Source organism: Wyeomyia smithii, chromosome 1 (assembly GCF_029784165.1).
Source record: "Wyeomyia smithii strain HCP4-BCI-WySm-NY-G18 chromosome 1, ASM2978416v1, whole genome shotgun sequence".
Lineage (NCBI taxonomy): Eukaryota > Metazoa > Arthropoda > Insecta > Diptera > Culicidae > Wyeomyia > Wyeomyia smithii.
Genome location: NC_073694.1, coordinates 2,303,877 through 2,326,790, shown reverse-complemented (window position 1 = coordinate 2,326,790; position 22,914 = coordinate 2,303,877). Strand labels below are relative to the sequence as shown.

The window sequence follows — 22,914 nt, the reverse complement described above, 5'->3', positions numbered from 1 at the left end:
CGAAACATCACTCAGCAGTAGCTAGTGACTGTTTTGTGTTTGTTTATATATCCTCCCTTCAGGTTGATGCATAGTGTAATAATATCTACATTTTTAGTGCTTTAGATCGTGAATTACTTTCTGGATGCATGCATATGGATAGTAAGGTACGTATCGGATGTGTTATGAGCCATAAATTGTGGAATTGAAATCACTGTTTGACATGCAAAGCCATTTCATGTCAGGACAACTAGAAAACTAGCATTCTGAAAAACGGAATTACCAAATTTCGCAAATGTCTCTACTATTCTATGAAGTAATGATTGGTATTGATTCTATAAACTTCGTACTACAATCATGCAGTTTTTTGGCAGAGCATGATTGTAGTTCGAAAGATTACATAAAATGTTCTACTATACATCGAGTCAATGTTGAAATTATCATAGTAATGTTTGTAGTCAATAAAATCTTATAAAGAAACTGAGGCGTCAGTAACAGTAACAATTTGCAATTCATGAACTAACAAAACAGATATTAGAAACAATTAAATAAAAAATTTAAAATAAAGAAGTAGCAACAATCAGAACGTAGTTCATCTTCTGTTCGAAGTATCGTATTAGATGCGAACATTTGTAAAAATCATAAGCTTTGTTGTTCATACTATTAGATTTTAGTTTGCTGTCACATAAGAGCCTTGCATCTCAGAGAGACCTTGCAGTTGCTGCCCAATGATTACCAGGTCAGCTGTACTATACATTCTTACTTTGAAGAACTTGCATTTTATTATCTACACGATAAGAAATTTGATTTGTTTCTTAATTCTGCTTCTGCTTTCTAAAAAATCTGAAAATTTTTGAATATTCAACCGAGTATCAGTTTTTTTTTTCAGATTGTATATTTGTGTTCAGACCAGTGCTGAGAATATTCACTGTCATGATATTCAAAAGCAGCGATTTTCAGCCGTCTTCATATTGATAATCATACTACCCATGCGATCGTTAATATTCATGATACCAAAAAACCGGTGAACACCAACAAGATAAACACTCGTGTTGATATTTTGATCGTCAAAAATGAAAATCATATCAAAATAGTGAAAATCAAAATTAGCCTTATTCGACCATTTATACCTCACTGGGCAGTGTACAGCGTCTGAGCAGATTTGCACTACTTGGATTGATAATCACCGAAGCTTCTTTGAATGTCATTACGAGGCCTTTGATATTCATTCCACTGTTCTGTCATTGAATATGAGAAACGATATTCATGCATAGTCGCAATGAACACAGGTTACTGAGTTGCATCAGAGAATAAATGTGCTGACACTGAGATTAATTCAATTCATCTACTCATGAATAAACATTGATATTCTAAGGCACTGGTTCAGACCTATGTAATTTTGGCTCATGAAATTTCAAGTATTTTTACAAATCATTATATTTTCCAGTTTATAGTTTTGCCGAATAGTATTTTTATTTAACTGAAAATATGAGGGTGTTTGATGCCATTATTTTCTCAGATTCGCAAAACGCATAGATTTTACGAAAAATGAGTCTCATTTCGTGTTGGTAGCCAGTGGAACTGGACTGATGTAGTTTTAAGCCACGCAACCAGGGCTCAATTTTTATCGTATTGCTTCTTCGAAGAAAGGCAATCAAATCCTCGGGTTGGATAGAAGAAAACACTCTCAGCCACGCAATAGTATATAATGCAGTTGCGTGTGGCATTCTACGGCTGCGGTTAAAGGATAACTAAATTCTAGTGCCGGTGCCCGTTGAGGTATAAGACATCTAGAGCAAAGACAGTGTACGGAAAATTTGCTTTTAATCTAATTACGGAAAGATAACATCGTAAGGAGCAAGATTTTGACGTAGAGTTACGTCTTACGTAAACATTCTCAGAAAGGAAGGCAAAATAAAAATATTAACATCGAGAGCATCACGAAAAATATCTCAATAATATTACACGATATTGGTTGATATATTTTGATATATTTTGATATTTATCGTTTATCTGTCAATTGACATCCTCCAACGATACTGTAACGCTTGATGTAATGGCAATGAGCTATGATATAGATAGAGGGGTGCCCGAAAATGAAACGGTAAACACTTTATAATATTGGATATTGGAAATATTTCGCAATACATCAATAGTTTCTTAGCCTTAGTTTTCAACGGATTTTCTTCATTCTATCAATCGGAAAACTTGTAGCGCGTCCAACAAAATGCAAAAATTGTGATTTTGAGATGATACCAATCAGAGTCATACCCCCTAATATATACATTTCCAGAATCGATATGATACTAATCGAGATGAAAAACCGGAGATCGACTCCAGACATTTTTCCGGCAGCTTGAGCTCAGCTTTGAATGTTTTTAACTTTCGTGGCTATTTGGGAAAAGGGTTTCGTTGTTCTGTGCTCAATTTAAGATATTTTTTTTTTTGATTGGCTCACGCAAAAGTTGGCAAGCTCACATGCTTTCGGATCCGCGTTACTGGCATCAGCATCAATAACTTTCTGCGGCAACAAGTCTCTCTATACACACCTCACTTTTTTGACAGATAGTGGAAACTTTGTTTACATTTTGGAGAAATCGTGTACATAGTGAAAATGCTGCTCAATTTTAAATTGTTTTTAATGTACTGGTTCCAGAAACACAACACTTGAAGGCCATTTTAGTCACAATTGAAATGATCTGCAAAAAACCAGATCAAAACTGCATCGCACGAAGGTAAACAAAGTTTCCAGTATCTGTCAAACTCAGATGCGTGACGTCACCGTGCGATAGTCTTTTGGCTGTTTCGGTTGTTGAAGATTTTTAGGGATGCACGAGCCGTTGATACGCACCAGCTCGCGAAAGTGAAGAACGGTTTTTTTGAGCACCTCGAAACTGATCGTTCGCCCGAAGGCGAAGTTTACCTAGACATTACGATTTTTGTGTATATGGTACATATTCTGATTTTGATCTCTGTCAACTTATTCCTTGTACAACTTTTGCGTTATGCGTTTCACGCATTGGTTGTGCGAAGTCAGAGCAACTCCTCTGCGAATTGAAAGGACACATTGGATGATTAAAGCTTGAACTTTTGCGTGCTCCGTCTAGTTATTAGAAGCGCTTAATACTAATCGGAATTTTATGAAATTATTTATTAGCTTTCATAGGAATTTAGAATCAATTTTGTGACACTTTAAACTTAATTCATAAACGTTTCATCCTAAAGCTTTCCTGGCCTTTTTGTACTCAGTCTGGCTAAGCTTAAATTGATTTATTCTTTTTTCTAGCATCGAGAGAAAGTTTTTTCGTTATACATTGAGATCAATTTTTCGACCTGTCCTGACCATTTTGACAAATTGATTCTAAATTGATGTCATTTTTCGTCTTAGGTCTTTTATGACCGCCTTTGGGAGCATGCATAAGTGACGTAGCTTTTTTTAGGTATTAAAAATTATCCTTAACAAACAAATCAGTGATAAAAAAGAACAAATCCAATTTTTTTCTTAGTTTTGTATTTGCTACGTAGCTTGGCTTGACCCTCCCCCTCGTCGCAAAACTGTAGGTTTACTTCCCCCATCGAATGCTACGTCATTTATGAATGTTCCCTTTGATTTTACTATTCGGAGCGCAAACGCAAAATTGAAACCACGAACCAGAATAAAAAAACGCTCAAAAGCAAAAAATGCAACCAATCAGATACTATAAAAACGGCTGGGGATGGAGAAAAAATTCAAAGTGCGTTTTTAGTTTAGTTAGGCAATCATCAAACTCGGTAATGATGGAGAATGTCTCTTGAAAAGTCGAGAAAAAGTTTTGACAACTTTGTTGGTTTGTTTTAATCCAAGGTTTGCAAAGCAAAGCCTTGGTCCTACGATTCGGAACACGACCTTCTGTTTGTTTATACACAGACTTCGCAGCCTACCGTTTAGTGTACAGAACAATTGCGGGGCTAGCGCTACGATCCTACTGACCCTAAGAGTTTCTCCCGAGCCGAGACTTCAACATAGGACGACTGGTTTGTTGGGCCAGCATCGTACCTCGAGACCATCTGGGAGACAAGGAAAGTTTCAGAAGATCGATTTTCGGACAAAAATTTTTTGGTCGAGATAATACTGGATCTCAATGTTTTATGCCATTTGGCATCGTAAAAAAGTTTCGATTTTCCCAATTTCATGTGGGGGGGGGGGGGGGGGGGACATGTTGGTAGATTTTCGAGGTCCGAAAAATCACAACTTTGAGCGCTTTGAGGCACCACTAAATCATGTCCGATTGTGATTGAGCTGAAATTTTGCACAGAGTCAATGAATAACGTGTTGAAATTCGATGATGAAATTTTTTCCATAAGTCATTGCCACTAAGTTTTGAATAAAATCTGGCAAAACGAAAATAAAAAGTCTGGCAAAAATCTGTCACTCAATTTTGGATAAAATTCCTGGCAGAATTGAAAGTGGTGACCTTTTTTTTTGCTCTCGCCGGGTGTAGGTAGGTAAAGGCCAGGCACGGCCCATCTCGCAGTAATGACCTTTTTGCGAGACGACGCGGATGAAATCTGGCAATTATCTGATTATCTGGCTCATTTACAAATATCTGGAAGATTCTGAGGTTTATCTGTTTGTCTGGCGCGCAAACATAAATCTGGCAAAATCCAGATTTATCTGGCATACTGGCAACGTTGATTGCCACCCTGATGTACAACATGTTGAACTCGTAGTAAACCGAAATTTCTTCAAAAGAATTCATAATACACTTTAAACCATCGAATTTTTCTAAATTCTCCATTGTTTCCAAATTTGGAGTTTTTGATATTGAATATTTAGAAATAAAAACTCGAAAAAAATGTTGTGTACATCTTATTACAGCGTGGGTAAAAATTGATGGAATTTTGGGTAAAACTAGTTAAGAGCGTACACATTTTCGTCACAATCTATCAAGTAGCAATGGGCGATATTGTATCGGTATCGGAAATATCGATACTTTTGAGACGATATTTCGATTTTTTGGATCGATACACAAGCGTCCGATACTCGACCGTATCGATACTGAAAACCGCGATATTTGTATCGATATTCTTTTATGCATACCAGGGGGCTCTTGTGGCTGTCAAACTCCATACATTTTCTATCTACCACTCATTGATTCTGGTACCAGCGTTTCTGGTACCCACTTTTTGGTTGATTTGCCCTAAAACAAGTGTAAAAGAGTAAACGTCCCATTTTGTCGGTAGACTTATTCTCAAGTAAATGTCGTTTTAGATGGAAAATAACAAGAGCTCAACATTTGTTTTCAGTACAATGTGCACTTTCAATAAATAAAATAAGTTTTGTAAGCATTTGAAATAAAATATTACCGCCGTGATGAATTTATGATTGGAAGGCAAAATGTTGACGTTTATAGGCCCCTGATGCATACGTACCAGCTAGCTGACATGTTACAAGGGCTAACATCTCAATGTGTACACGAGATCACCGCCACTTTTGATACGCTATGTTATGCTGTCTGTCAGCGTCAGTGGAGCCCACACATCGTAGAACCGCTGCGATGTTGGCTGCGATAAAGCAAAGCAAATCGGATGGAGATGCCAGCTAGTTGATACGAGCTGGAACCACTGAAAAGCTGCCACTGTCAGTATAAGTATCGCACAAGTCTATTAGCACTAGCAAAACTTAAGCCTGTATTACACTCTTTGACCAAGCGTCAAATATTTGGCACTTTTTGACAGATAAAAATTTGGTCGAAGATAATTATTTGTCACTCTCCAATTTTAACATGAGGCAAACACGGGCAAACAACAACCATGATGTCAAATAAATTTGACCATTATGTCAGAAGGTCAAAAATTTGACCATTAGACAAAGAGTGTACTACAGGCTTCAGATGGAGAAATAGATAGAGAGAATGTTGTGAGCCAAACGAACTGTCAAAATCTGAGCCAAACGCAGCATAGGGCCAAATTCGAAATTTGTTTTACTTAAGCCACACATTTAAAGCCAAAAAGGAGTGCTCAATAATAACGTGTTCTCAAATACTTTCAAAAATAGGCATAGCTCTACGTTGCATTATTAAGGCACAAAACTTATATTGTTTCTCTGACAATTGATTAAAATATTGTTTGTTTACATTCATACTCAGCTTCATTTTTTTTTATTTCAATTAATTCTACTTTCTGCGTTAAAATGCATCCACAAACCCCTCAAACGAAATTCAACGTTATCAGAAATGATGTTTGGCTTCGATTTAGTTGGGCTATAACCCAACGAGCGGGAGCCCAACTAAAACGTAGCCCAACTAAACATAGCCCAACGAGCGAAATTTGACTGTATTTTAAAAACAAATATAAGTTTTCTGGTTACACTGTTCAGATCGAATATTTGCAAGCGGAAACTAACTAATGCTTTCCGTCGACACAAGTTAGAGTACAAGTGAAAAAAAAAATTGCAATATTTATTAGTTAGAAAAATTCAGCGGTAGACTTCACTATCTTATTTTCGCTGAAATATCTAACTTTTTTATGTCATCAACCTCCTCATCAGTTGATATGGAAGTGTGTCAATAATTTATACAAATAAGACGGGAGCTTCACAGCCCATTGGGCCAGTGAATACAAATCTTGAAGATATAAGTTGTTTAATTCATTTGTTTGCCAAAGCTCAGAATTTCTGCATTACCTGTATGTATTTGTTTGTGGAGTCATTTGATTCATGCTGCTCTAGAGAATGCGGATGGATACCAGAAAAACAACAAAAAGTCGGCACATCAAATTTTCATTGCTGGAAACCACCAAAATTTTGCTGTTTTTTGGTGTGCTGTGCTTCCAGCAATCTGTTCAGCAAAATGAAATTTGCTAATTATTCAGTAATGCTCAATTGCATAACAGTGACAGGTCGTTTGCTGCATGTTTGGTAAAACAAAATACAACTTGCTGGTTGTCAGCTATGTCAATTTGCTGTTCATTCAGCAAAGCATAAATCAATTTGCTGGTTAACCAGTTAGTTCAAGGGAACCATGTTTCCGTCAGGCACCAGATTCCATCCGCCCATCGGATCATAGGCAAATTACTGTTGAACTAGAGATGTATGATTATCATTTCAACTTTGAAGTTCATCTAGCCCAACAAGGACTTAGCTATGGTCCCATATTTGCTATCAGGAGCTTAGCTATGATCCCGCACCAGCTGCACAGCGATTTGGCGCGTTTTACTAATGACAGCTTGACGTAAATTTTTTGACATATCAATTCTTTTGCTGGATTCCAGCAACCATTCATTTACTGTTTTCTGTTCAGCAAATAGTTTTGCTGTATTTTCGCGAACCACTGAATCGAATACTGGTTTTCAGTAAATTCAGGGTGGCCACTCAATATCAATTTTCAATTTCCCGGTTTTTTCCCGGTTTTCCCGATGATATTTAGTGAAATTTCCCGGTGTTTTATTTTTAAAACATATGGGAAAAAAAACAATTTTTACATGCTTATTTGTGCCTTGCAAAAATAGTGTTACAAAACTATGAAAAACATTCCTCCTTCATCGTGTTTAGCTGTTTGTCGACTTTAGCAAGTACCTTCATGGTGATCTGCTGCACAATTTTCGCCCTCTTTATCTCCAAATCGTTGACAATCTTTGCCTTCTCGCGCTTTTTTGCTTTCTTCTGCATCTTTCTCTGTCAACCTTCTCTCGAGCTTGCAGTGCTTCTGTATCAGGATGCCAATGAAATGCGTGGGATAAATTCAAGAGTTGGGGCATAGAGTTTTTGTCTTCTAGAAAAATGTCCTCAGGCAAAACTTCAAGCGGACTTTGAGAAGAAGAGCCTCAGAGTGACCAATGAAAAAAATGCACATGAAACTGTCAAGATGCATTTTGCAAAATGCATGAAACGTTGAGATCTGTTATTTCAAAACAATTTTTTTTTTTTCGAAAAACTTCGATCCTGGGACTTTAAAATTTTCGAGCTGGGGTCAATGTAATGTATAAGAAATTTTCTCATGGTCCGTAAAATAAATTCAACTGACACTCTGAATAAACAATTTGAAAAAAAAAATAATTTAGCTACTGTTTGTTTTTGATATAGAAAAAATCTGAGAAATCTTTAACAAATAGCTCTTCAAGGTGGCGTCTTTCCCCAACAAAATCAATCAGTCAAAAGGTCCAACACAGAATGAAAAATTTTTTTTGCTGCTTTTTGCTGCTTGTGGTTAAAATCATACCAAAAATCGAGAAGTACAAACCGGGTAGCTCCGTTCCGGTCCGGTTCGAAATAAAATCGAGACTCGAAGTTTCCGGTCCTATTTGACTTTTGACCGGATTCTCCCCGATGCGATGTCGAACACTATTCACAAGAAGTTTCAATACGCCTCCCGCGACGCTGATAACTTTTTGACTTCTTTAAAATCTGACAATATATGTTACGAAACAGTAAATTTATCCACCTGATCAAGCCTGATTTTATTTGACGCAGATCTTGCTGCGAAGCCGCTGTCGACTTTAACTGAAACCAACAACCAGCTTTCCCCTATCCGGCAGAATCATGCCAGTTAGGTAAACATAAAAAAACAGGGTCTCATGTTGACATTTCCTCAGAAACTGTTGAACAAATAAAGCGGCAGACATGAAGGAGGATGATTTTCCCGGCGTGAAGCCTAATTTCCCGGTTTTCCCGTATTTTTTTCCCGGTGATTTAAAATTCCCGGCTTTTTCCCACTTTTCCCGTTTTTCCGGTAGAGTGGCCACCCTGAGTAAATGTATTTATCAAAAATTCGAAAAATGATCTCAGCTATAGTATCGATACCTCTGGTATCGATACTTTTTGACCGATATTTTGAGTATCACGATACTTTTGGTTCTTCGGGTATCGATACTGAAGCATCGATACTCTCCGTCGTATCGCCCAATGCTACTATCAAGTGGTAGCCCGATCAACCACTCTTTATGCACCTTTATGAAACGACAACAACTGAAATCAATCGATATAGGTTCAAAACTAATCGATAGCGATCGTTCTCGTTTCATGAAGAAACTTAAAGAGTGGTTGGTCGGGAACCGATATGGCTTAGAAGCAAGAAGTGCTTCGACAAAGAAATCATGAGCAAGGTCGTTCCAGGTCGTTGGATGAGCATCCGATCCGCTTTAGGTACCACTGCTGTAGCGTCACTAGGTCAAAAGAGCTTCAAATGACTGATTTGGTGGCGAATGCAAACAGTTAGTTAAGGAGAAGAACGCAGCACGGGCGAGAATGTTGCAACAGCGTTCGAGAACGAACGTGGAACGATACCGACGAACACGCAACACCCAAAACTCAGTTCTCCGAAGGAAGAGACGCCAGCAAGAGGACCGAGGTCGCGTAGCAATGGAGGAGCTGTATAAAGCTAACGACACTTTGAAGTTCTATGAGAAGCTTAACAGCTCCCGAGGCTACGTGCCGCAAGCCGATATGTGCAGGAGCTGGGACGGCAACCTCCTTACGGACGAGTGTAAGGTGATCGAAGGTGGCAGCATCTGAACGGCGGTGCTGTAAAGTGCAAGGACAGTATATCAGCTGATTTTGGTGCACAAGCAGCAGAAAACAGGATTCCAGGCCCTGATCTCCTGGATGTGGAGGAGGACCCAGCCAGCTGGAAAACAATAAAGCTGTTGGAGTGGACTAGCTTTCCAGCGAGCTGTTGAAGTAGGGTGGAGAAACACTGGCCGTGCCCTGGGTCATTGTCAAGATTTGGGAGGAAGAACGAGAACGAGAACGAGTGGGGCACTATCAGGCGGGAATCATCGGTGCCTGTGCCACCGCGGATCAAACATTTAACGTGGCACGACTACGGGTTTCCGAACAAACGTTTGATCAAAGTGACGATGAATCGAGGGATGTGTGTAGTTAGAGTATCATGGGCATGCTTGTGGAGGACCAACGCATCCTCACGGTCTTTGAGGTGTGTCTTCCGTGGAATGCAGATGGAGAACGGTTCGTGAAGGAGGCGAATTAACCACGATCTGCAGGAGTCATCTATCGTCCACACCGCTCAGATCGGCAGGTAGCGGTGGGCTTGGCATGTCATAAGGATGTCGAACGAAAGCCCGGTAAAGATGGTTCTCGAAACCAATTTATCATAGACGAGACGGAGAAGGTCACATGCAAGGTGGACCCTACGGACGGCTCTTACGTACAATCGTGCAGACCCAACAACGAGCTGGACGACCGATTTTGTGAAAACAAGAGAGGTGAGAATTTACTTCAAGCACAATCCAAGCCTTTTAGTTCGGGATGTGGCCGAGAAGGTCAATTTCTCCGTTCAGCAGATAATGAAGCGGGCAGAACTTCATGTCTTCAAGGTAAGGAATCCGCCGAAACCGAACAGCTAAACAAAATACGGTGGCCAAATCCCGACGCCAAGCAGATCCCCGGCTTGGAGTTTCTCGTCGGAAAGTGAAGCTTGTATGTTCCGAAGAAAGTCCGAAAGAAGAAAATCTAAAAATTCGCCAAGATGTATTTGGTGAGGTAGGCGATCTGTGAGTGTGGCAAATTCAGCAAGCCGTACATGATGACCGGCACCATCTACGGCTGAGACCTCGCGTAGGTGTACGTGGCATATCTCAGTGGTGCTTATTACGGGAGTCACTTCACGGTGAAATCAGAGTGAAGTGAACAAAATCCTATTACGGGACTCACGTAAGTGAGAAAAACGACGCGAAGTGACATATGCCGTGGAATCTGGGTTATTATGAGTGTCATATCAGTGAAGTGAGAACGGAAAAAGCGACGTTTAGCGTGGAATTATTTCACGGCCATTTTGAACGGTGGAATGATTCCACGAAGCTGCCATAAGTCTTGAAGTTGATTGACTTGTGATCTAATGGTAAATATTGGATTCATTCTTCAGTAACGAAGCGAATCAGAGTTTGATACGTGCCTTAAAGCGGTCAATTCTTCATCTTTTGCCCGATGAACAAAATGCAAACTAGTTCAGGAAATTTTCGATACCGAAAAAAATATTTTATTTTGATGCCGAATGTCTTAGAAATGCAGAACACGTCAAGATCTGGTGTTATCTAAAAAAACGGGAAAAAACGACTTTCTGGGACTTAGACATTTTTGAGCTGGGAAACAATCTCATTTCACTTGTCCTATTCTCAATTTCACTTCACTGTCAATCTCACTCCACGGAGGTGATTTTTGTCACATCACTTGAGGTGGAATCGGGAATAGGTCTAAAAAAGTGAAGTGAGCGTGAGAGTGAAATATATTTCACCGTGAAGTGACTCCCGTAATAAGCACCAGTGAAACGCAAAATGTCATCAGTAGAGATGCTGTAGGAGCCAAGCAGACATGTGCGTGGTTTGTTAAGGTTATTTCAAAGAAAAGAAGCAAAAATATTATATGAATCAAAAGTATAAGAAGCCATACGGAGCGGTGTAATTGAAACGATAGTCGATCCAAAAATGAGTTCAGGATGATGGAATTAAACACTTTTTACAGATTAATAAACGTCAAAAACGAAAATAATTACCTTGGTCGACAAACTGGAACAAATGCACTCCAAAAGCTCAAAATAAAAAAATGGAAGATTATAGTTATTCAACCATTCCTATGAACTTTGGTGCCTCTAGCCATTACTAAAACGCGTCAACTTACGTGAGAGTTCGCATATTAATTGCTCGTCGGGTTCGTCGCTTCAACGTTATGTTTACGAGAAAACTCATTTGAATTTCTGAATAAAACTTAAATTTACAAAAATGGTTGAAGAGCTATAATCTTTCATTTTTTCTGGTTCAACCTTTTGAGTGCACCTGTATTGACCAGTATTAATAAGCGCACGATATGAACCGCTTTCAAAGATCAGAGAAGGGCGAACAGGAAAATGATCCCAACTTGAGTTCTGGATGACGTAAAATGCTTCTAAAGGTAGAAAAAAGATCCCTTATTGAGCTCAGAATATCTTGAAAACGTTCCTGAAGGTCAGAAAGTGTAGAAAAAAGTTCCCAACAGTGCTGATAAAAGTCATTTTTCCCAGCAAAATTCTTCAAAAAATTACAGCCAATCATTTTCAATTTTTACTTCCAATGATCGCAGCACTCTTTCAGATACACTAGATTTTCGTCCTAGTAACGTGCTGTTATACTCAGATGAAATAGATCGCGCGCATCGTTCACGGTTACGGAATGAAATTTGACGACAAATCCAACCAAATGATCTTCACTTCAAAGCGAAAAAGAAAAACAAACAGTCCACTTAATCAAAATGAACCTCACCGAAACACTTTTTCACTGACACTGGCCGATGCCTTTACAATCTTCGTTAACTGATAAACTGATTTTGTTGTCTTGCTTCCATCGCATGAAATATAATGAGGTGTTTTGACAGTTCACTTCCATGCAAAAAGCGGGAAGAGAGAACTCTGAAAGGATTGTAAAAAAATAACGTTTATGGATGCTTTTTTTCACTTTCACTCAAGAGTGTCAACAAATATCAACACTGGTTCCCAACATGAACACAGGGTGGTAAAAAATGCTTTTGAAGGCCAGATAAAGCGAAAAATTGAGCATAAAATTTAATTTCAAATTGATCTTAGAGTGGAAAATCTAGATTAAGCCTCAGAATAGGCCAAAAATGAAAATAATCGTAAGATTATTCCGCAACAGAAAACACTTAAAGACCAGAAAAGGTGAAATAATAAATGATACAAACTTCAGCTCAGAATGACGATATAATGCTTTTAAAGAATAAAACAAAAAAAAATCTTAAATTGAACTCATGATATAGAACGAAAAATGCTTCTGCAGGCTAGAGAAGGGGAAAAAAATAATTTCAAATTCGCCCGAAAACCCATAAGACAAAGTGATCCCAACAAATTAGAAGAGTTTAGAGTGGCGAAGAAATTATTCTGAATTCCAGAAAAAGCGAAAAAACTAAATTCTAAATAAAGCTCAAATTAGTGAAAAACGCTTGGAAGGGTTATCAAAGCTTAAAAAAGAAGCCAACTTGCCTAAAAATGACCCAAAGCTAAATACAAGGTACCGAAAAAATACTTCTGAAGGCCAAACAAAATTGAAAAAGAAAAAAACAAAATGAGGTCTGAATAACGAAAAAACGATTTTAAAGGCCAGAAAAGGGCGAACAAAATGCGATCCCAAACGCGACAAAGTATCTTGAAAACACTGCACTACCAATGATTGTGAAGGGAGGAAAAGGAGTTTACCATGTACCTCCCTCGCGCACAGCTATGCTGACCCAGCGGATTTAATTCGGCTGGAAGGTTTTTTTTTCTTTATTATAAAGACTTTCAGTCTTCGACTGGTTCGCCTCTTCCTGACTGGAAGGTTGATTTCCGGTGCCAATGAGAGAAAATTTCACAAAACAAAACGCAAACCGTGAACTGGTTTTCATTTCTTCAAATGCAACAAGTTTATTTTTTTGTTTATATTTACCGATAACATGTCTGTCAGTTTTTGTTTTCATTTCTTCAAATTGTAATACAGAGTTTAGGTGAGACTGTGTCTGCGTGTGTGTGAGAGTTTACGTTGCAATTCTGCACGTCTTAATGACAGTTTTATTATGTGTTTTTTTTTCTGGGGGTTAATATATATCTCATCTGCATGATACAAGTTTCGGGGATTGTGTTTGCTTATGTCGTTAACCATTTATTTTATGCAATTTTTCTTCACTTCATTTGAGAAATTTTGGTTTCGCCCTTTTCGAATGGTTGTTGAAAATCTCTAAAACACGTCACCTTGCAGTGTGGTTATAATCTTTCTTTTTCTCTCTCGCTCGCTCGTAATCAAAATATGTAGTTCGGTTAATTCGAATCCTTCCCGTAAAATATAGGATGTCTCCAATCGAAGCAATCTGCTGCTAATTCATTCCTGATTTACTTCTAGTTTCTGTGTGGTCATTCCTTACTAATACATACACATTTGGTTAATAGCTAGAGTTGCTGTTTACTTCGTCTTCTCGGTTTCAGTTTTTTTTCGTTAGTATCACATTCTTTTTTCTGTTAGTTGTTTTTTTTTTGTTTTCTTCCGGCTGCTTTCGATAATTTTGATATAGGTTGATTTTTTTTTTTCTGCTGGCAAGCTTCGAACCGACCGCTCGCGTGTATGTCTGTCTGTTTTATTGTCTCGTATGAGAAGGGAAATCTTCTAGGTTTTTTTTTTGCCAAAATGGAAGAGAGGGGGCGGCTCTGCTCGATGTTGATGTTGCAAATCTTCATGAGCTGGTGACTGCTGGGGGGGGGGGGGGGTGTGAAAGCTTATTGAGGCACTACAAATGTTTATTTTCATCTCTAAATTTTAATAAGCATTCTGTTAGGTTCATTCTGCTAGTGTGTCACATTGAGGAGCCCCTTGCCTTGCTTTAGTCGGTTCTTTTCGTAAGTTCTTTAGATAATACTGCCAATTTTTGTTTCGAAGTTTATGATTCAAAAATGATGCATACTTTAATTATGAAAAAAAAAAACACTATTTCTAAAGTTTCACAGTACCGATTTTGAACACAAATTGATCGATTCGCTGCACAATTTTCACTGGCTTTATACGAACAAAACGCTGATAGGCGTGGTGCGAGTGTGTGCGTGCAATCGAAGGGAAGGCAAACTCAGCTAGGGTAAAACGCAGACAGTACTATAGTAACAAAGGAGGGTAAAACGTAAGACCTCAGGCCAATTGTGGAGCTGCGAAGAAAAATAATCGAAAAAAGAACAAGAAAATAAACGATATGTTTGTCTTTTTTTTGACAGAAAACAAACAAACGGAACGAAATAAAACAAACAGAAAGAATAAAGCTGCTGGTAGTGGAAGCGAAAGGATGTTGCAAGTTTTAACATAGTAGCCTGTAACTAGGCCTGACGGTAAGTTTATTTGTTTAAATTATCCATGGTTTACTTTGTTTATTAAAATTAGGAAACATTCGTCTACATATTTACAAATTCGTATGTGAATAGCCCTCTTGTTCTAGACAGTCCTTCATTCGGTTTATTTTCCCCTGCAGTTTATTATTAAATCTTGCTAAAATCAGTTAGGATTTTTATTTTCACTCTATTCTCCCTCGAAATTGATTATTCGAAAGTATAACCTTAAGCGACTACGATGAATTAAGTATTGAAAAACTCGATAATGTATTTACAACTGGCTTATTTTTACCTCTAGCTGCCCTTAAAATAAAAGAAAATCTTTTCCTTTCCTTCTGAAATCAATCACTTCTGCACGTGGTGAGCAAATTTCCCCTTCAACTGGAACCAATCTGGCCTGTTAAATTCAAGTTATTAAAACCTAGATAATCTGTTTAAAATCGTCGTCTTGTGCTAGGAAGGTGTTTAGACTCCCTCTACGCACGCAAACCAACGTTGATTGCTAACCGATTAGAGCTAAGAGAAGAGAGCTTACAAACAATTGGATAAACAGTGAACAATAGGCTGCTGAACAGACGCACGAATTGAGGGTTTGTTATTCGTTTCGCTGTTGTTTACTGCTAGAGCAAAACTTGCAGTGTGTGTGTTTTATTAAATTCATTTCTATTGAAACCGGAGCAGCTTAACCATCAGCCGGTTTCTAGCTACACAATTGTGAAACTACATAAATAAAAAAGACTGAAGCTTACGTATCTTCTTAATACTGTTATTATGTTTGTAAATATTAATTTGCATACAGAGCATTAGTTTCGATTTGGGTTTTGGGGGTGGGATTTTTTCCGGGCATCAATAGGATTTTGGTTTTGTTTTGGGGGGGGAATGGCAAGGAACTCGCGAGGAACTTCTCACATATACACCTATCATTTATAGCTTGGTTGCCCTTCAAAAGCTAAGGATAACTGTGGGGAGCTGGGGAACTTGGAAGAAGCTAATAAATACCGAAATTATTGCTCGCGTCACCATCTAGTGCGATGAAGGTGCTTGTTGGTGTGACCGAGGTACCGATCTCCTCCGCCTGTTCACCGTACGGGTGACCGATGGATTGAAGGAACAGAAACGCGATCGCCAGTAGGCTCGATCCGAGCAGATCGCCCAGCGCCGTCAGATACGGTATCGCCGAATTGTCCGGGTCGATCTTCCACTTCCACATGGCGTGGATGATCACGTGGGCGATGTACAGCAGTAGCATGATCTAAAAGTTGAACGGTTAAAATCTCTGATTTTGTAGGATAAATTCAAAAAGTACAAACCTGTAGCAAACTGACGAGTAAATACGAAAGCACAAACGGAGCACCGATAGTCGATTCGGACATATGTATGTAGTCAGCAACATAGATAAACAACACCTGTCCGGGGATCGCCATGAGGATCAGAATTCGAGCAGTTTTGGCATAAGGAACTGGGAATCAGAAAAAGGTAAAATTAGTACCACTGCAGATCCGGAGTTATAATTGATACCGACCTCCTTTGAACAGTGCCCGCCACGGCATCTCGAAGATCTTAGCGTGGGGTGGAATGATTCCGATGATCGAACTCTGGTGCAGCATGGTGGAGATTTTGCTCGCCTGAACCGAAACCAGATTGCCACCGATGCCGTTGATGATCGGCTGAAACACGACGAAACCGTTGAAGATACCGACGGCAGTATCCAACACTAGACCACCCAGTCTGGGGTAGAAGCGAGAAAAAAAATTATCAAGAGAGATCGATCAAATTTACTTCGGAAAAAACTTACCCGCTGATGAAGAGTGCGGATAGTACAGGAACCCATCCAGTTGTCAATACGGGCCGGGTGTACTTATTTCTAATCACTAAAAATACCCAAAATGGTAACAGAATAAAATAGCAGGTAACCACAACGAACGTTATCCAGAGATGAGTGTCTGTTGAAGAGAGAGACAAAAAAATAGATAAAATAATGAATTGTCTATTCGTTCAATGGGGAGCTTAGAGTAAAATGCGTTATATTATCAGAATATACGAGGAGTCGAAACTCTACCGTTTTTCAATGTAGTTCGATAAACTCGAAGAGCTCAATTAGATCTTATGTTGGCAAGACTGTTCAGGTGCTTGATTTTTTTTTTCTTCACAAAGGGGTGCTTGATTCGCAGCAGAAAAATTAGAAGGTTTTTACTACCCGCTAAACCTTCTGTATTTCATCGGAATCGACTCCCAACCTTGGCCACCAAATTTAAAACAACAGAGGAAGGATTCCAAATGTTAGAAACAGCGAGAGTTGATCCTGAAAAGGGTCTAAAATAACATTCAACTTTTAATGCAACTCAAAATTGCCTGACAAATGCTTATTAACGTCATCAGCAAACAATTAACAGTCCTATGTTAAAGTCCTGTGTTTTCTTGTTTTTTTGCGGAAATGGGTCCATTTTGGCATGCTCTCCAAGAATAGCCATTAAAATCGAGGTTGTGGGAATCAAACCTTACTTTTTTAATGGCTATTCTTAAACAGCATGCCAAAATGGACCCATTGTCGCAAAAAAATGAAAAAACACTCAAACTTTACATAGGACTATTATGCGAACAGCGGCAGTATACTAAAAAGTACAAAACACGTATGAAATATTACCTTACGAGTCTGAATACAACATCGCAAAGCAGTATTCCGCAAGACAGAAAAGGCGGCCAATAAGAGCAAAACAGTAAAGTTACTAAAATAATCGCTACTATCGCTTTTTTCCTGTATAGACTTTCTCACTGTGACCAGAATCGAAGATCTATTGTGAGATATGCTTGGGTGTCTGCTGTTACTGCACTTCTTATTAGTTTATTATTTATCCGTGCTTATGTGTAATATAATCTCACCCTTCCTTTTGTAAGCGTGCTCTACTTTACCGAACTTCGTTTTATTTTTAAGAGGGACTTATTTATTTTGTTAAGAGGAAGTCACCCCAAGGTATTATAGAATTCAGCGTAAAGGAGGGGTAAGTGGCTGGGGAGGCTGAGAATAAACCAATGCTTGAGTCCTTTTCGACATCGAATGGCCTGGTTCTACTAAGATTCCAGCTCATGACCATCCACTTGACACAGCGGACTCTGTGACTTGGGTGCCATGCAGCTTTTCCTTTGAAAATCGTATCGTTTGAAAAGGTGGAAAAACAACGACTTTTATGATTTGAAATTGGGCTCATAGATGCACAGAACAACCTCCATTCCGTTAAACAAGAGCGTGGTTACGATTACTCGCGGTAGGTTTAGTAAAATGGGGTATTTTGATGTAGAACTACGTCTTACGGCAACATTATAGGGCAGCAAATTAAAAGACCGAAAACATCTAGTGCGTCACGAAAACTGTCCATTGTCAGACGCTTAAAAATCGGAAAATTCACCAAATTGCGAAAAATTTTGATTTCGTGATAACCTATTGTAACTATTGTACCATTGAAAATTTCGGAGCCTTGATGAGCGCTTACTTCAACCAATGAGAGCTGAAAACAAGGCCAAATATCAGGCGAAACTTCCAACACAGTCGACACTAAAATACACCCACATTAAAATATACATTTCTAAGTCTACGAGGCTCCTCCTTTACTGACAGTTTTTCTCGAAAGCCTGGTATGAAGAGTAGCATACATAAATTCCACCTTCATTTCCTCGTGCTGGGCTCCAATTTTCGGTAGGCCGAATTTATTGTCTGCAGCTCAAAGGAAATTGTGTTTCCATCTATCTGCTGGCTGTTATAGAGTAGGTATACTAAGTAGTTGCTAAAGTGCTGATAATGCTGCCGTGATAACAGTAAAACGTGAGTCATCCTACGCAATGATGGGAAATAAACAAACTTGCCGGTGTCACTGTTGTAACATACTAATGGCACTTTTCAGCGCCTCAAAATAATTTAATTGGCGTTATTATTAAAAATATAAGAAATTACGAACTGGAGGTAGAGTAGAAGGCCCAACAAGCCGCCCCGAAAAACACCAAATGTTGCAAATATCGAAGAAGTTAATACGGATCGGAACAATCGGCACAGACCTAGGTGACGAAATAAGGACTACGATTGGAAACTCGGTACATGGAACTGCAGATTGTTAGGCTTCCACGGCTGCGACAGGATCATATATGATGAACTAAATCCACGTAACTTCGAAATCGTAGCACTGCAGGAACTGGTCGGGACAGAAGGTATGGAAAAGCGGACTTCGAGAGGCTACCTTTTATCAGAGCGGTGGCACTACCAACGAGCTTGGGACGGGCTTTATAGTGCTGGGTAGGATGCGCCAACGCGTGATCGGGTGGCAGCCGATCAGTGCGAGGATGTGTAAGTTGAGAATTAAGGGCCGGTTCTTCAACTACAGCATCATCAACGTGCACTGCCCACACGAAGGAAGAGCCGACGATGAGAAAGAAGCGTTCTATGCGCAGCTGGAGCAGGTGTATGATAGCTGTCCGCAACGGGACGTCAAGATCATCATCGGTGATATGAACGCTCAGATAGGACGGGAGGCAATGTACAGACCGGTGATAGGGCCGAATAGCCTGCACGCCGCATCAAATGATAACGGCCAACGATGTGTGAACTTTGCAGCCTCCCGCGGTATGGTAGTCAGAAGTACCTTCTTCCCCCGCAAAGACATCCACAAAGCCACCTGGAGATCACCTGACTTACAAGTGGAGAACCAAATCGACCACGTTCTAATCGATGGTAAATTTTTCTCTGACGTCATCAACGTTCGCACCTACCGCAGTGCGAATATTGATTCGGACCATTACCTTGTTGCAGTATGCATGCGCTCAAAACTTTCGACGGTGCGAAACGCGCGTCAAAGTCGTCCACCGCGACCAAACATCGGGCAACTACGGGACGCCGAGGTTGCACGGGAGTACGCGCAGCAGCTGGAAGCAGCATTACCAACGGAAGAGCAGCTTGGCGCAGCTACTCTTGAAGATGGCTGGAGGGACATTCGATCAGCCATAGGTAGCACTGCTGTAGCGGCGCTTGGTACTATGGCTCCGAACAGGAGAAACGACTGGTTTGACGACGAGTGCAAACAGTTAGTGGAAGAGAAGAATGCAGCACGAGCGAGAATGCTGCAATACCAAACGAGGGCGAACGTGGAGCGCTACCGACGCGCACGGAACAGGCAAAACTCGGTCTTTCGGAAGAAGAAGCGCCAGGTGGAAGATCGGAATCGCGAGGCGATGAAGGTACTGTACCGTGCGAATGACACACGAAAGTTCTACGAGAAGCTGAACTGTTCCCGCAAAGGCTATGTGCCACAAGCCGACATGTACAGGGACCTGGGCGGCAACCTTCTCACGAACAAGTGTGAGGTGATTGACAGGTGGAAGCAGTACTACGATGAGCACCTTAATGGCGATGTAGCAGAGGACGACGACGGAGTGGTAGTAGATCTCGGTGTACGCGCAGATGACGACAGAATCCCAGCCCCTGACCTCCAGGAGGTTAGAGAGGAGATCGGCTGGCTGAAAAACAATAAAGCCGCTGGAGCTGACCAACTCCCCAGCGAGCTGTTAAAACACGGTGGTGAATCACTGGCTAAGGCGCTACACTGGGTTATTGCCAAGATTTGGGAGGAGGAGGTAGTACCGGAGGAGTGGATGGAGGGTACAGTGTGCCCCATCTACAAAAAAGGCGACAAGTTGGATTGCTGCAACTACCGCGCAATCACGTTGCTGAACGCCGCCTACAAGGTACTCTCCCAAATACTTTGCCGTCGACTATCACCGTTTGCAAGGGAATTCGTGGGGCAATACCAAGCGGGATTTATGAGTGCCCGCACCACCACGGACCAAATATTTGCGGTACGGCAGGTCCTACAGAAGTGCCGTGAGTATAACGTGCCCACACATCACTTGCTCATCGACTTTAAATCGGCATACGACACAATCGTTCGAGACCAGCTATGGCAGATTATGCACGATTACGGCTTTCCGGATGAACTGACACCGTTGGTCAAGTCGACGATGGATCGGGTGATGTGCGTAGTTCGAGTTTCGGGGACACTCTCGAGTCCCTTCGAATCTCGGTGAGGGTTACGGCAAGGTGATGGATTATCGTGCTTGCTATTCAACATCGCTTTGGAAGGTGTGATACGTAGGGCTGGTATCGACACGAGTGGCACGATTTTTAGAAGGTCTGTTCAGCTCTTTGGCTTCGCCGATGACATTGATATTGTAACACGAACCCTTGAAAAGATGACGCAGACGTACATCAGACTGAAGACTGTAGCCGGACGAATTGGACTGGCCATAAACGCATCGAAGACCAAGTACATGACAGGAAGAGGTTCCAGAGAAGACAGTGTCAACCTCCCGCCACGAATTCATATTAGCGGTGATGAAATCGAGGTGGTAGACGAGTTCGTGTACCTGGGCTCACTGGTGACTGCTGACAACGACACCAGCAGAGAAATTCGTCGACGCCTTATGGCAGGAAATCGTGCGTACTTTGGACTCCGGAGGACGCTCCGCTCGAATAAAATCCGCCGCCGCCCGAAGTTAACCATCTACAAAACACTGATCAGACCGGTAGTCCTCTACGGTCACGAAACCTGGACTATGCTCGTGGAGGACCAACGCGCCCTTGGGGTTTTCGAACGAAAGGTGTTGCGTACCATCTGTGGTGGAGTGCAGATGGAAGATGGATCATGGCGCAGGCGGATGAACCACGAGTTGCATCAGCTGCTGGGAGAACCACTCATCGTTCAAACGGCGAAAATCGGGAGACTACGGTGGGCTGGGCATGTCGTTAGGATGTCGGACGACAACCTGGTGAAAATGGTTCTTGATAACAACCCGACTGGAACAAGGCGATGGGGCGCGCAGCGAGCAAGGTAGCTCGATCAAGTGGAAGACGACCTGCGGGGCCTCCGCAGACGACATGGCTGGCGAGCTGCAACCATGGACCGAGTTGAATGGAGACGACTTCTTCGAACAGCAAGGGACACTTCGGCCTGGAGCTGACTGGTAAGGTAAGCAAGGAGTAGAAAAGTCAAATAAGTATTGGAGAGGATAACTGAATTCAAGCATTTATTAGATGTATAACACAATTTCCTTTTTTTTTTTAGCAGGATCAAAACAAGAACATTGATTATTAGACTAGAACGTCAGTAAAATTCAAGATTGGCATAACTCGAAATTTTGGGTTTTAAATGACAAATGATACTAAATACTATAAACTTTTCATTCCACAAAGTACCGTTGCAAAATTCATAAAATTCAAAAACAAGATAAAAAATTCCACAATTTCAGTCTTGATTAGGCTTAGAAAAAAGACTGTAGAGCGACACTATGCTGTCGACTTTTCTCTCTTTTCACTCTAACAGCCTCATGAATAAGCTATTCATGACAGCTCACATACAGCTACAGCGTACACAAGGCAACGAAACTGTGTTGTGTATGTGTAGCACACGACAGCTCATTCTTGCGCATGTATTTTGTTCGTTCGGACATGACAGCCTAGTTTGTCATTTTGAGGATGTCCTGTTGGCTTGGCTTGCGCTGTTGACAGCCTACTGATCGGCTGCGGCTGTCATCAACTCGCACTTTTTCGTTTCTACTTTTTCTTAGGCCGGTCACCGGCCGCCAGTGGCATATAGACCATTCTACGCACGCCACTAGTTGAGGAAAATATTTATAAATAGCTGTTTTGTTTGCAATAATATGTTTTCAGCAACTGGACAAATATTCAGTTGAACGATTATTATATGTTTTAAACTTGTTTCTGAGTAAATTTTTGCATTCGTGATCAAAAATCGGAAGAAGCTGCTGAACATAATCGACCAAAAATGGTAAAAAGTGATAAAAGTCGAAGCAACGAGATACGCTGATTTACAGTTTGCGTGTGTGAAAAGTCACTTATCTCTATTGAATACAAAGCAAATCGTTTCATATGTGTTTCCATTGTTGATATTATTCCCCACGTAAGAAAAAACGGGTTTCGCACCCTCTTACTTTCTTTATAGCATCGGCCTTATTGTCGTGAATCATAATCACCTGACATCCCGTTCGGATTCGTGCCGAATGATGTCGAAGATTATAGGTTGTCATTAGCGACAGCTTGGAAGAACCAACAGAC

General features: G+C 40.6%; 1 protein-coding gene across 1 annotated transcript in view; it reads right to left on the bottom strand.

Annotated features, from left to right (window-relative positions):
- Window positions 1-13,332: 13,332 nt before the first annotated feature.
- The window catches only part of LOC129718897 (solute carrier family 41 member 1), a 105,118-nt gene continuing 95,536 nt past the window's right edge, over window positions 13,333-22,914 (bottom strand). Inside the window, exons 6-10 of the mRNA XM_055670108.1 lie at window positions 16,597-16,744; window positions 16,324-16,529; window positions 16,112-16,260; window positions 15,801-16,053; window positions 13,333-14,624 (exon numbers count right to left, since the gene is read on the bottom strand). Coding sequence (XP_055526083.1) covers window positions 14,608-14,624; window positions 15,801-16,053; window positions 16,112-16,260; window positions 16,324-16,529; window positions 16,597-16,744 — 773 coding nt within the window. The 3' untranslated portion in view covers window positions 13,333-14,607. The remainder of the gene's footprint in view (window positions 14,625-15,800; window positions 16,054-16,111; window positions 16,261-16,323; window positions 16,530-16,596; window positions 16,745-22,914) is intronic.